This window comes from Coregonus lavaretus (genome assembly GCF_964263955.1).
Source record: "Coregonus lavaretus genome assembly, chromosome: 21".
NCBI lineage: Eukaryota > Metazoa > Chordata > Actinopteri > Salmoniformes > Salmonidae > Coregonus > Coregonus lavaretus.
The window spans coordinates 36,406,619-36,421,262 of NC_140008.1; the positions used below are offsets into that span (position 1 = coordinate 36,406,619).

Genomic DNA, 14,644 nt, shown 5'->3' on the forward strand with positions numbered 1-14,644 from the left:
GGACTAGAAAGGGAGGATTCCTCCCAAATTACACCCTATTCCATATACAGTATATTGCACGACTATTGACCAGGGTCCATATTGCTCTGGTCAAAAGTAGTGCACTATGTAGGGAATAGGGTGTCATTTGAGATGCAGACCTCGATTCCACTGCCAGAGGACCATGGAAAGTACATTTGGCAGCTCTACTCTCCCCCTGGACTAAAATAGCCTCAGCTCAGCATTCACATGTCTTATTGTCTCATTGTCACTGTACGTGCGAAGTGGCATATAGCTGGGGCTTGTCATTGGCTGGCTGCTTTCTCTGGTGTGTAGTTTGAGGTGAGGTACTGTATACAGTGGGGAGAACAAGTATTTGATACACTGCCGATTTTGCAGGTTTTCCTACTTACAAAGCATGTAGAGGTCTGTACTTTTTATCATAGGTACACTTCAACTGTGAGAGACGGAATCTAAAACAAAAATCCAGAAAATCACATTGTATGATTTTTAAGTAATTAATTTGCATTTTATTGCATGACATAAATATTTGATCACCTACCAACCAGTAAGAATTCCGGCTCTCACAGACCTGTTAGTTTTTCTTTAAGAAGCCCTCCTGTTCTCCACTCATTACCTGTATTAACTGCATCTGTTTGAACTCGTTACCTGTATAAAAGACACCTGTCCACACACTCAATCAAACAGACTCCAACCTCTCCACCTCAGCCAAGACCAGAGAGCTCTGTAAGGACAACAGGGATAAAATTGTAGACCTGCACAAGGCTGGGATGGGCTACAGGACAATAGGCAAGCAGCTTGGTGAGAAGGCAACAACTGTTGGCACAATTATTAGAAAATGGAAGAAGTTCAAGATGACGGTCAATCACCCTCGGTCTGGGGCTCCATGCAAGATCTCACCTCGTGGGGCATCAATGATCATGAGGAAGGTGAGGGATCAGCCCAGAACTACACGGCAGGACCTCGTCAATGACCTGAAGAGAGCTGGGACCACAGTCTCAAAGAAAACCATTAGTAACACACTACGCCGTCATGGATTAAAATCCTGCAGCGCACGCAAGGTCCCCCTGCTCAAGCCAGCGCATGTCCAGGCCCGTCTGAAGTTTGCCAATGACCATCTGGATGATCCAGCGGAGGAATGGGAGAAGGTCATGTGGTCTGATGAGACAAAAATAGAGCTTTTTGGTCTAAACTCCACTCGCCGTGTTTGGAGGAAGAAGAAGGATGAGTACAACCCCAAGAACACCATCCCAACCGTGAAGCATGGAGGTGGAAACATCATTCTTTGGGGATGCTTTTTCTGCAAAGGGGACAGGATGACTGCACTGTATTGAGGGGAGGATGGATGGGGCCATGTATCGCGAGATCTTGGCCAACAACCTCCTTCCCTCAGTAAGAGCATTGAAGATGGGTCGTGGCTGGGTCTTCCAGCATGACAACGACCCGAAACACACAGCTTGTGCAACTAAGGAGTGGCTCCTTAAAAACATCTCAAGGTTCTGGAGTGGCCTAGCCAGTCTCCAGACCTGAACCCAATATTAAAAAGTTTTGCTTTTCTGATGTATCAAATACTTATGTCATGCAATAAAATGCAAATTAATTACTTAAAAATTATACAATGTGATTTTCTGGATTTTTGTGTTAGATTCCGTCTCTCACAGTTGAAGTGTACCTATGATAAAAATTAAAGACCTCTACATGCTTTGTAAGTAGGAAAACCTGCAAAATTGGCAGTGTATCAAATACTTGTTCTCCCCACTGTATCTCACCTGGACCTGTCTGATACAGGTGTGCTGTACATGACTCTCACGACTACTTCAGGTGTATGTCACACAACTGCACCCTGAGAACAGAATGTAGAGCATTGTAATTAACTCATCAGACTTACCACAGATACATTGTTCCCTTAGTTTCAGATCCAGAAGGAAAGATATCAGCGACAGATAAGTCAGATCCTCCAATCCCTTTAGCCGTGACCTGCCACCTCTCTGACCAATGGAATTGTTGTTTGGTCTAGTTGCTGAAGCACTGTCTGATTATTGCATGCATGCAAGTGTTTGTGTCTCCCCACCCTCCCCTGGCTCCCCATAACAGGAAACCGAGAGGTGAGGCCAGGGTTTATGGGCTAAAACAGACTCAAAAGAGCCTCTTGTTTTCAAACAGAAAACCAACTCTTCATGTTTTTTCCCCCATAATTAATTTGGCATATCGAGGTTTGACCCTGGCACGGGGGCAGGAAAATATGACAGAACCCGGGGGCCGGAAATTTGAATGCCGTGAGGTTATGGAGTTAGGGGGTACGTCCCAAATGGCAACCTATTCCCTACATACTGCACTACTTTTGACCAGGGCCCATTGACCAGAGAGGTAGAGGCTACATGGTGCAGGACCAGGCTGGCAGTGTAAACCTCTATTTTGGTATCAAGACCAACTCAGTCAGGCTGGTGTCAGTCATTCTTCAGTTCCACCCTCCACCCTCCAGAGAGCTAGAGAAAGAACCAAAGAGCCAGAGCCACCTCCAGAGTCACCTTCCTGAACCACAATGAACGATCCTTGCCCAAGAGGGGGCCTAATAGAGTCAGTCCCTCATACTCTGTGGTGACCAGAGCCACTTGGTTAAATCCATTTGAATTCAATCACTTTTTGACAACATCCCTTTGTTTTAAACAAAGCTTTCCAGACATGTTTGCCCATGGAAGAAGTGGTCAGAAAGTGACTTTTTGGACCTGAATGCCAAAACATTCAGGAGATAAAGAATTTTGCATACTCCACCCCATCACTGGAAAATATAAACAGTTGAATTGGATATCATTTAAACAGGGTTGTCAAACTATTTCAACTTTTAACTTCAATTATCTAAAAACGCATACAACATATGTGAATATGAACATAATCTGAGTTAACACGTTTTTAGATAATTGACGTTAATGGTAAAACAATTACCTTTTTTTGTTTTTTGTTTTTTGTTGAGATTACTAAATAGTTTTGACAAACCTGTTTGTAAGCTTTTAAATTATGTAAATCTCAACCATTTACTCAACCTTTTATATTTTCCAGTGATGAAGACCTGGATGTCTCATGGTATGGTGGGGTATGCAAAAGGGATCCACTTTGAGCACTTTTATCTTGAATGTTTTGGCATTCAGGTCCAAAAAGTCACTTTCTGAGCACTTCTACAATGCTGTCAATAAGGTGATTTAATTCAAATGGATTTACCCACCTGCAACCTCACTGAACCCACCTGAACTACACTGAACTGAACTCTATTCTACCATACTGGTTCATTCTGGACTGTGGTGGCCCGTATTGAGTATGAGGGTTCATACGGATCTCTTCAGACAGAGCTTGCTGCGCTAACCATGGTAGACATCCCTCTGACTAGAGTGGTGGACCATAGAAATAAAATGAATAAAACAGGCTTGGAACCACTGACCTTGGCAGTTTGACTGGTACATTCATTCTAATTCTATGCATAGGTCAGAGCTCCGCATACTGTCCATTCTCCCATGGAGTCCATATCAGGCCGTGGCCTCATATACCCCCTCACCCCCATGCCAGTAGGGTACAGACAGGCAACACATCCAATAGGCATAGCCTACAACAGACACTCAGCATAATGGTCAGAACTCTTTTGAAGGCCAAGGCTTTGCCATGGTCAGGGTTTCGAACATGGCTTAGTTGTTGTCATCAGGAGTTGGCAAGACAGCACAAACGTATCTAGGACCAAGTTACTCGAACATGGCTTGGCTTTAGTTGGTAGACTGAAATAATGGGTCTCTTCCCACTTTCTGCCTCCCTTGTTCCCTTCTGGTCTGGAGGACTGGAGGTCTGTTGCCAAATCACACCCAGACCTGGAGAGGAAGTGTTGGAGTGGTGGTGGAGGTGAATGGGGGTGGGTGGGTGGGTAGGTGGAGGGGAATGGGCTGGAGGCTGGTGAAAGGTAATCCATGACTGGTTCGGAATGTTCCAGAATGTGCGGTTGGAAAAGATTGAGGGGGAAAAAATACCTTATTGAGAGGGTGCACATAGACTCCCAAACACACACAATCATGCACCTGTGTGCACATGCATGCACACACACACACGTACACATGTACACACACACACACACACACACACACACACATACAGCGCCCACTGGAACGTGTTTCAGTACAAGAGTGGTCCTTTCTGTCTTCCTTTCCACCTTGTTAGTCAGGGCAGGGTCAGTGAAGGTGTGTGTTGCTGTCTAGAGAACTGTGTGCTGAAGTATGCTGTGTTGTGTTGTGGTTATGTCTGTGTGATACTCTGGGAATGTGTTTTATGTTAAGGTTTGTCTAACAGAGCACTGTTGTTCTGTACACACAGTTTGTTGGCTCCTTGTTATATGGCCTGTGGTTTCTCTGATAAGCCACAACGTGTGTGTGTGTTGCTCTGTAACAGACGTGTGTTTGGTCTGTGTTTCAGGATGGCTTCTACCTGGCTGAGTTACTGCTGGAGAAGGGCTACAAGGTGAGAGAGACACCCAGGGAGAGGCTGCCAGGCGGGGATACACACCCTCTGCTGGGCTCCAGACATCCACACCAATACACACACACTGCTATGCACACACGCACACACACACACATTCCCTAGATAAGCTTGAAAGGGAAGTCAAAAGGGAAAAATGGCACATTTAAAGCAATGTCGATCTAACCCTTGGCCTAACCCTTGTCACCCATGGAAATCGAATTAACACAATAAAAAATCCCCATCAAAATCAGTCAGTTTAAGCTGTAGATATTTTTGCATGGGCTGCGTCTCAATCCACTGCATCCGCCGATATCGCCTTTCCGCATATGCGGTGAAAGGTGGAAGAGGTAGAGCAGTGTTTGTCAGACCATGAGACGTCCCGACAATCTTAATATCACAAACAGAACTGGAGTTATAACCAGTTTTAGGAGGGCATGTCATTTTAAAAAAATTGCCCTCCTTCTCCCAACAGTATGGCATGCTGCGCTCCTTCTCCCAACAGTATGGCATGCTCCGCTCCTTCTCCCAACAGTATGGCATGCTCCGCTCCTTCTCCCAACAGTATGACATGCTCCGCTCCTTCTCCCAACAGTATGGCATGCTCCGCTCCTTCTCCCAACAGTATGGCATGCCCCGCTCCTTCTCCCAACAGTATGGCATGCTCCGCTCCTTCTCCCAACAGTATGGCATGCTCCGCTCCTTCTCCCAACACTATGGCATGCTCCGCTCCTTCTCCCAACAGTATGGCATGCTCCGCTCCTTCTCCCAACAGTATGGCATGCTCCGCTCCTTCTCCCAACAGTATGGCATGCTCCGCTCCTTCTCCCAACAGTATGGCATGCTCTGCTCCTTCTCCCAACAGTATGGCATGCTCCGCTCCTTCTCCCAACAGTATGGCATGCTCCGCTCCTTCTCCCAACAGTATGGCATGCTCCGCTCCTTCTCCCAACAGTATGGCATGCTCCGCTCCTTCTCCCAACAGTATGGCATGCTCCGCTCCTTCTCCCAACAGTATGGCATGCTCCGCTCCTTCTCCCAACAGTATGGCATGCTCCGCTCCTTCTCCCAACAGTATGGCATGCTCCGCTCCTTCTCCCAACAGTATGGCATGCTCCGCTCCTTCTCCCAACAGTATGGCATGCTCCGCTCCTTCTTCAGACAGTTGAAAGTGTAGTACCCAGCTGATAATCACCCTGATAATTGCCTCTAAACTAAACCATACTGAAACTAATTTCATACATAACAACAGATTAAATAAATTAAGTAAAGTATGATGGGGAGAAAGGGTGGGAATGGGTGAGATGATGAGAGAGGGGAAGTGAACGATGCATAATTATGTTATCACCAATTGTGAAAGAAGAACAGGGCAGGCCATTCTATTGTATTGATCCATTGTAATTATAATCTTAAAATGATATGTTCCCTATATCAGTCCACCGAATAAAAGCAGTCTGATCAGTCTACTCTGGCATACTTGGAGTAGGTTACACAGTGAGAGCATGCGTAATTGTACATGCTGAATGGATTTCAATATCTGGGAAAATATCTACATCGACCGGGTGTTGGATAATGTAGTGATGGGGCTTGTGGAACCTTACTTTGGCAAGGAGAGAAATGTCACCATGGACAATTTCTTAACTTCACTGCCATTGGCAAACATTTGCTTACAAAGAAAACAAGTCTGGCCGGCACCATGAACAAAGTGAGACGGGAGCTCCCTCTGCGCAAAATAAAGCACCATAACAGCCTTGTACTCCACAAAGGTGCTGAAGAATGACAAGACAACAGGAACAAAATAAGGAGTCAACCGGAGACTATTACACACTACAACCAAACAAATGAATGTCAAAGTGTGTCAAGCAAGTGAAAGTTACGATAATTGTGTCAACTGTTAGGACAAGGGATAACAGCTAAATGAAATCCAACTCATGACATTGCATGAAGTGGTACACAATATAAACATGAGCTGACAATAATATACTATTTTTGACTGCTGTCATATCAACACTTATATTCATTACAGTACCATTATTGCTTTTGTGCTGAGTTTCACTATTTATCAAGGCCACTTGGCGCTTATAATGTTGTTTAGGCTACTGATATTTTCATCATTTTTCTGCGGTTCTTTTGACCATGCCAACACATATGCTTCCTGTTTCATAGTTGTAACGAATAAAATTGATTGAACACTTGAAATGTGGCGTTTTTTGCGTTTTTTGTTTTTACATACAGTATAGCCTATAGTAACATAAACGAATGAAAATGATATTGTGTTATTTGAAATAAAAAGGCCTTAATAAACACAAACAAATTATTATTTTTGTGATGGCATATATTAAATATATTAATTACACTGTTAGAATGTTGCAGACAGAATTAGCTTGAAGTGGGGTCCATCGAGGCACAGCGGTTCTAGTGTTAACCAGGAAAGGGCTGTTATACCAGTGTTAACTTTGGCACACTTTTTTAGATTTAGTCTAGTCTTAGTCATTTTGACTAAAATATCTTTAAGTCTTATTTACAAAAAATTCATTTGAATAATGATTTAGTCTAGTTATTGTCAAAATTATGAAAACAGTGGGCCATTTTAGTTTTTTCATTTTAGTCACATCACATTTGTATTGCCTCATTAACCAATAGTAAACAAAAATCACTGACTGCACAAACCTACATAGCCTTGTCCTACCAACATATTTTCCTCTTCCCAACAGTATAAATATGACAAACATATCTAAGAATATATAACAGTTTCCTGGCCATGTACTTTCAGAGAGAGAGAGACATACAGAGAGAGAGAGACAGAGAGACTGTCTCTGTAGTCCTAGAGACCATGACTTTGCTCTCAACCTCCTACGTGGATGATCCTTCCTGGACCAGGGAGAGAGATAAGCACAATCACCAGATGGTGCCGCAAAGTAGTATGGGTTGCACTTGGTCGTGTCATTGCCATTCATTGTTATCAACGTTCCACAGTCGCCGCAGCCACATTGATGTCCAAAAGCAGAACGGGGGCTAATGACTTTGAATGGGAGCTAAGTCTCCTGTGGAGCACCAAGTCTCCTATGCTCGAGTCCGAGTCACCAATGGTTGAGTCGAACAAGTCCCCATGGCTGAAGTGCTATTCCCAGTGCTCTAGTCCTGGTCCATGTGCTCAAGTTTGAGTCACTGGGTCCACTTTAACTCAAAATAAAGTTATTTACCCAGTCAGATATAGTGTCGTGGCAAGAGGGTTTTAGACAATAGATTGTTTGCTATACGTGTTCCTTTCTTTCTATGCCACCAAATGTTTGCATACAGTGGGGAGAACAAGTATTTGATACACTGCCGATTTTGCAGGTTTTCCTACTTACAAAGCATGTAGAGGTCTGTAATTTTTTATCATAGGTACACTTCAACTGTGAGAGACGGGATCTAAAACAAAAATCCAGAAAATCACATTGTATGATTTTTAAGTAAATAATTTGCATTTTATTGCATGACATAAGTATTTGATCACCTACCAACCAGTAAGAATTCTGACTCTCACAGACCTGTTAGTTTTTCTTTAAGAAGCCCTCCTGTTCTCCACTCATTACCTGTATTAACTGCACCTGTTTGAACTCGTTACCTGTATAAAAGATACCTGTCCACACACTCAATCAAACAGACTCCAACCTCTCCACAATGGCCAAGACCAGAGAGCTGTGTAAGGACATCAGGGATAAAATTGTAGACCTGCACAAGGCTGGGATGGGCTACAGGACAATAGGCAAGCAGCTTGGTGAGAAGGCAACAACTGTTGGCGCAATTATTAGAAAATGGAAGAAGTTCAAGATGACGGTCAATCACCCTCGGTCTGGGGCTCCATGCAAGATCTCACCTCGTGGGGCATCAATGATCATGAGGAAGGTGAGGGATCAGCCCAGAACTACACGGCAGGACCTGGTCAATGACCTGAAGAGAGCTGGGACCACAGTCTCAAAGAAAACCATTAGTAACACACTACGCCGTCATGGATTAAAATCCTGCAGTGCACGCAAGGTCCCCCTGCTCAAGCCAGCGCATGTCCCATCTGAAGTTTGCCAATGACCATCTGGATGATCCAGAGGAGGAATGGGAGAAGGTCATGTGGTCTGATGAGACAAAAATAGAGCTTTTTGGTCTAAACTCCACTCGCCGTGTTTGGAGGAAGAAGAAGGATGAGTAAAACCCCAAGAACACCATCCCAACCGTGAAGCATGGAGGTGGAAACATCATTCTTTGGGGATGCTTTTCTGCAAAGGGGACAGGATGACTGCACCGTATTGAGGGGAGGATGGATGGGGCCATGTATCGCGAGATCTTGGCCAACAACCTCCTTCCCTCAGTAAGAGCATTGAATATGGGTCGTGGCTGGGTCTTCCAGCATAACAACGACCCGAAACACACAGCCAGGGCAACTAAGGAGTGGCTCCGTAAGAAGCATCTCAAGGTCCTGTAGTGGCCTAGCCAGTCTCCAGACCTGGACCCAATAGAAATTCATTGGAGGGAGCTGAAAGTCCGTATTGCCCAGCGACAGCCCCGATACTTGAAGGATCTGGAGAAGGTCTGTATGGAGGAGTGGGCCAAAATCCCTGCTGCAGTGTGTGCAAACCTGGTCAAGACCTACAGGAAATGTATGATCTCTGTAATTGCAAACAAAGGTTTCTGTACCAAATATTAAGTTCTGCTTTTCTGATGTATCAAATACTTATGTCATGCAATAAAATGCAAATTAATTACTTAAAAAACATTACAATGTGATTTTCTGGATTTTTGTTTTAGATTCCGTCTCTCACAGTTGAAGTGTACCTATGATAAAAATTACAGACCTCTACATGCTTTGTAAGTAGGAAAACCTGCAAAATCGGCAGTGTATCAAATACTGGTTCTCCCCACTGAATATGCTACTGGCAATGTTACCAGGGCCACATTCAGTGGCACATTTTTTTTTGAATGTTGCAGATAGAAATACCATGAATAGAGCCAACAATATTCCTTATTAAACATGTCAAAGATGCATGTTTGTTCTACATAGATTATTTCTTTCTTAACGCTCCAAAATGTTACATCCTGCTGAAAGTACCCCAGGTTGTTTACTATAGCTAGCTAATGAGGTAACATGACTGCTATTGGACCATAAACAGATTTAGCTAGTTAATCTATATTGTCCAAATAAGGATGATCTACATTCCACACTTCTTTGAAAATATATATAATAATCTATCAAGCTCACAAGCAACAAATGACTCAATTACTATGGTGGGAGATTATAATACGGTTTTAAGTACCTCAATAGACTGTTAAGAAAATCACACTACAAAGTATCACCATCAAACACAAATAATGAATATCATGGACACATTAGAACTAGTGGATATACAGTGCATTGCAATAGTATTCATCCCCATGAAATTTTTCCTATTTTGTTGCATTACAACCTGTAATTTAAATTGATTTTCATTTGTATTTCTTTTAATGGACATACATAAAATAGTCCAAATTGGTGAAGTGAAATGAAAAAAATAACTTGTTTCAAAAACGTCAAAAAAATATATAAAGGAAAAGTGGTGCGTGTATATGTATTCAAGCCCTAAATAAGATCTGGTGCAACCAATTACCTTCAGAAGTCACAGAATTAGTTAAATAAAATCCACCTGTGTGCAATCTAAGTGTCACATGATCTGTCACATGATCTCAGTATATATACACCTGTTCTGAAAGGCCCCAGAGTCTGCAACACCACTAAGCAAGGGGCACCACCAAGCAAGCGGCACCATGAAGACCAAGAAGCTCTCCAAACAGGTCAGGGACAAAGTTGAAGAGAAGTACAGATCAGGGTTGGGTTATAAAAAAATATCAGAAACTTTGAACATCCCACGGAGCACCATTAAATCCATAATTAAAAATTTGAAAGAATATGGCACCACAACAAACCTGCCAAGAGAGGGCCGCCCACCAAAATTCACGGACCAGGCAAGGAGGGCATTAATCAGAGAGGCAACTTAGAGACCAAAGATAACCCTGAAGGTACTGCAAAGCTCCACAGCGGAGATTGGAGTATCTGTCCATAGGACCACTTTAAGCCATACACTCCACAGAGCTGGGATTTACGGAAGAGTCGCCAGAAAAAAGCCATTGCTTAAATAAATAAATAAGCAAACACGTTTGGTGTTCGCCAAAAGGCATGTGGGAGACTCACCAAACATATGGAAGAAGGTACTCTGGTCAGATGAGACTAAAATTGAGCTTTTTGGCCAGCAAGGAAAAGGCTATGTCTGGCGCAAACCCAACACCTCTCATCACACCGAGAACACCATCCCCACAGTGAAGCATGGTGGTGGCAGCATCATGCAGTGGGGAAGTTTTTCATCCGCAGGGACTGGGAAACTGGTCAGAATTGAATGAATGATGGATGGCGCTAAATACAGAGAATTCTTGAGGGAAACCTGTTTCAGTCTTCCAGAGATTTGAGACTGGGACGGAGGTTCACCTTCCAGCAGGAAAATGACCCTAAGCATACTGCTAAAGCAACACTCGAGTATTTTAAGGGGAAACATTTAAATGTCTTGGAATGGCCTAGTCAAAGCACAGACCTCAATCCAATTGAGAATCTGTGGTATTACTTAAAGATTGCTCTACACAAGCAGAACCCATCCAACTTGAAGGAGCTGGAGTAGTTTTGCCTTGAATAATGGGCAAAAATCTCAGTGGCTAGATGTGCCAAGCTTATAGAGACATACCCTAAGAGACTTGCAGCTGTAATTGCTGCAAAAGGTGCCTCTACAAAGTATTGATTTTGGGGGGGGTGAATAGTTATGCACGCTCAAGCGTTCTGTTTTTTTTGGTCTTATCCAGAGCAACATACAATCAGTGCATTTAACAAAGGTAGGTAAAAACCACATACAGTATCACCATCATTGCAAGTAAAACCTTCAAAATAGCCGATATCTGCACAATCAGTGCTAGAAGGAAAATAATCGCCCCTGTCATACCAGCCCTGCTGGCCCCACAGTGGACAGGAAGTGCCTTCAGTCACCACAGTAAGTGGCTCTGCTCCAGGCTTCAGACTGGGGACTTGTTGGGAGGGGAGATGATAGAGGGGTGGACAGGCATGCAGGAAGTGGAGAGTGAATAAAGGAAGTGAGGTCACAGCACAGTGTCCTCTCAGTAATGTGCTCCCCAGTTATCTCTTCACAACAGAGCTTCCTATGCATCCCCAGAACACCAGACCTTCCCCAAAACTAACACCCCAACCTCCACATATACACTGAGTATACTAAACATTAGGAACACCTGCTCTTTCCATGACATAGACTGACCAGATGAATCCAGGTGAAAGCTATGATCCCTTATTGATGTCACTTATTAAATCCACTTCAGTACAGATGAAGGGGAGAAGACAGGTTAAAGAAGGATTTTTAACCCTTCAGACAATTGAGACGGATTGTGTATGTGTGCCATTCAGAGACAAAATATTTGCAAATTATTCTCTATAAAATTATTCAAGCTCTGTCAAGTTGGTTGTTGATCATTGCTAGGCAGACACAAGTCTTGCCATAGATTGTCAAGCTGATTTAAGTCAAAACTGTAACTAGGCCACTCAGGAACATTCAATGTCGTCGTGGTAAGCAGTGTCTGTTGGAAAGCAGACTGAACCAGGTATTCCTCTAGGATTTTGCCTGTGCTTACCTCTATTCCATTTATTTTTATCATAAAAAAACGTTGACAACCATACCCTTAACATGATGCAGCCACCACCGTGCTTGAAAATATGAAGAGTGGTACTTAGTGATGTGTTGGATTTGCCACAAACATAACACTTTGTATTCAGGACATGAAGTTAATTTCTTTGCCACATTTTCTGCAGTTTTACTAATTGCAAACAGGATAAATGTTTTGGAATATTTCTGTATATGCGTCCTTCTTTTCACTGTCATTTAGGTTAGTATTGTGGAGTTGTTGATCCAGCCTCAGTTTTCTCCTATCACAGCCATTAAACTCTGATGAGGCAGGATGAAGTGGTTTTGGATGTATGTGTGTGTGTTTGTGTCTGTGGCACAATGTCCCTTTTGTTGGCGATCTCCTCCAGTGGATCCCAGGAGAACCCTGTGTAATGCTTCCACCTCCTGTCTGTCCCTGAGCCTCACTGTGATCTGAACAACACAAATAACCACTCTCTCTGTGCCTGTATGTGTGGGAAATAAAGATACATGTGTACACACTGGGCCGTTGGTGTGTGTGTGGGGGTTTCTGTTTGTGTATGGGAGAGTAAGAGAGAAAGTGAATGAGGCTGAGAGAAAAGCACACTGTACTCCGTTACCCGTTATATTGCTTTCACTCCTACGCTTGTAATCTGGACAAAGCTAGAGACACATAGAGAGAGATGACTAGTCTCTGAGTCTCTCCCACTCACATCCTCTCTGTGGTCCTAGAAACCAAGAATTTGCTCTCAACCTCCTACGTGGACGATCCTTCCTGGACCAAATAAGGACACACACATACAGAGTATTCTCTGTATTTATTAGTTTATTCACCAGTGAGCCTATGCCATCCTAGACTCCTGAGTCACAGGCTGTCTGGTGTCATGACTGTCCTGGGTGAGGATCAAAGGCCTCAGATCAGCTTGGCAAATGGCTGACAACAACCAGACCCTCTCACCCACAGTAGAGGGGAAGAGGGGCTGGGCCGGTTTTGACACCTCGTAAATCTAAAAGGAGGAGAATCTATCTCTGACCCTCTAGTATGGCAATTGGAATGTACTTTGTCCCCCAGAAGTATTTTGCCACCAAAACTATAACGTCCAAAAAGTAAACACTGGAACAATATTTCTAACATCCAAATGTTTTGAATGGTCAGTGGGGATCTAAAGACTAATCATGTCATATTGTTTATTATTTTGTGATGTCATTAAAAATGTTATAATGAAAATACTGTAATTTGGAAAGTATACACACTTTATCTGTCAAGTTTACATCCAATATGTTGTGTATATAATATGGATAATTAACGAAATCAGAGGTTTTCAAATAAGATATGCATGGTGACTAGCCACGCCCCCAAGTGAGCTCAGAGATCGTGTCAGCAAGTAGGAACGCCCCTTTTACCAGAGTGCATAAAAAGCCTTGGTAACTGTCACGACTTCCGCCGAGGCTGCCACTCCTGGTTCAGGCAGGCTTTGGCGTTCGTCGTCACCTGAGTACTAGCTACTGCCGATCCCATTCTCATCACTCCACTTGTCATTTCTTGTCAATCACACACACCTGGTGCTCATTCCCCTAATTAGTCTGTGTATAAGTGTTCCCTCTGTTCCCCTTGTCTTTGTGAGTGATTGTTTTGTTGTGAGAGCGTGTAGCTCGGTTGAGCTACATTTTACTGTGTTATTTGCCAAGGTGGATGTTTTCCCTTGTACAGTTTCGTTTGACGCTTGGGGCGTTTGATTTATACAAACGGATTAAACTCTGGACTTCGGTATTTTACCTCCTGCGCCTGACTCCTTCTTTCACACCTTGTCACAGAATCACTCGCCTGATTTGATATGGAGTCAGCAGGAGAAGACCGCATGCCTGGAGTTGTGGCAAGGGTCCAGGAGCATTCCTCAATGTTGGCCATCTTGGGGGAAGCGATGGATCGGGTTCTTCAGGTGGTAGAACGCCTGGAGAGGAAAGGATCCGATCTATCGAGACCAGCTGGTCAAACGAATCCAGCCACCTACACCCCAGCCCCTGGAGGGATCCAGGTATCCCGGCCACCGGCATTTGACGGGACTGCAGCACGATGTAAGGGATTCCTACTCCAACTGGAGTTGTATTTCTCCAGCATCAGGCCGGAGCCCCGGGAGCGGGAGAAGGTATCCGTCCTCGTTTCCTGCCTTTGTGGGAGAGCCCTGTAGTGGGCCAACACGGTATGGAACGAGGGAGGTACCATGTTGGAGAACTACGGGGAGTTTGCTCGCCACTTTCGGGACGGTTTTGATCACCCGCCTGAGAGGTCGAGAGGCGGGCGAACGACTGTTTCATCCAAGGCAGGGGACGAGGACCGCTCAGAACTACGCGCTGAGTTCCGGACGCTGGCAGCAGGGTCCGGGTGGAAAGAGCCGGCCCTGATAGACTATTTCCGGTGCCACCTAAGGGAGGACGTCCAATGGGAGCTGGCC

The 14,644-nt window shown here is 44.1% G+C and overlaps 1 protein-coding gene across 1 annotated transcript in view; it reads left to right on the forward strand.

Annotated features, from left to right (window-relative positions):
• LOC311149150 (uncharacterized protein) overlaps positions 1-14,644 on the forward strand; it is a gene marked incomplete at both ends in the record, with an annotated part of 190,487 nt that overhangs the window by 62,658 nt on the left and 113,185 nt on the right. Inside the window, one exon of the mRNA XM_084186236.1 lies at positions 4,447-4,491. Coding sequence (XP_084042362.1) covers positions 4,447-4,491 — 45 coding nt within the window. The remainder of the gene's footprint in view (positions 1-4,446; positions 4,492-14,644) is intronic.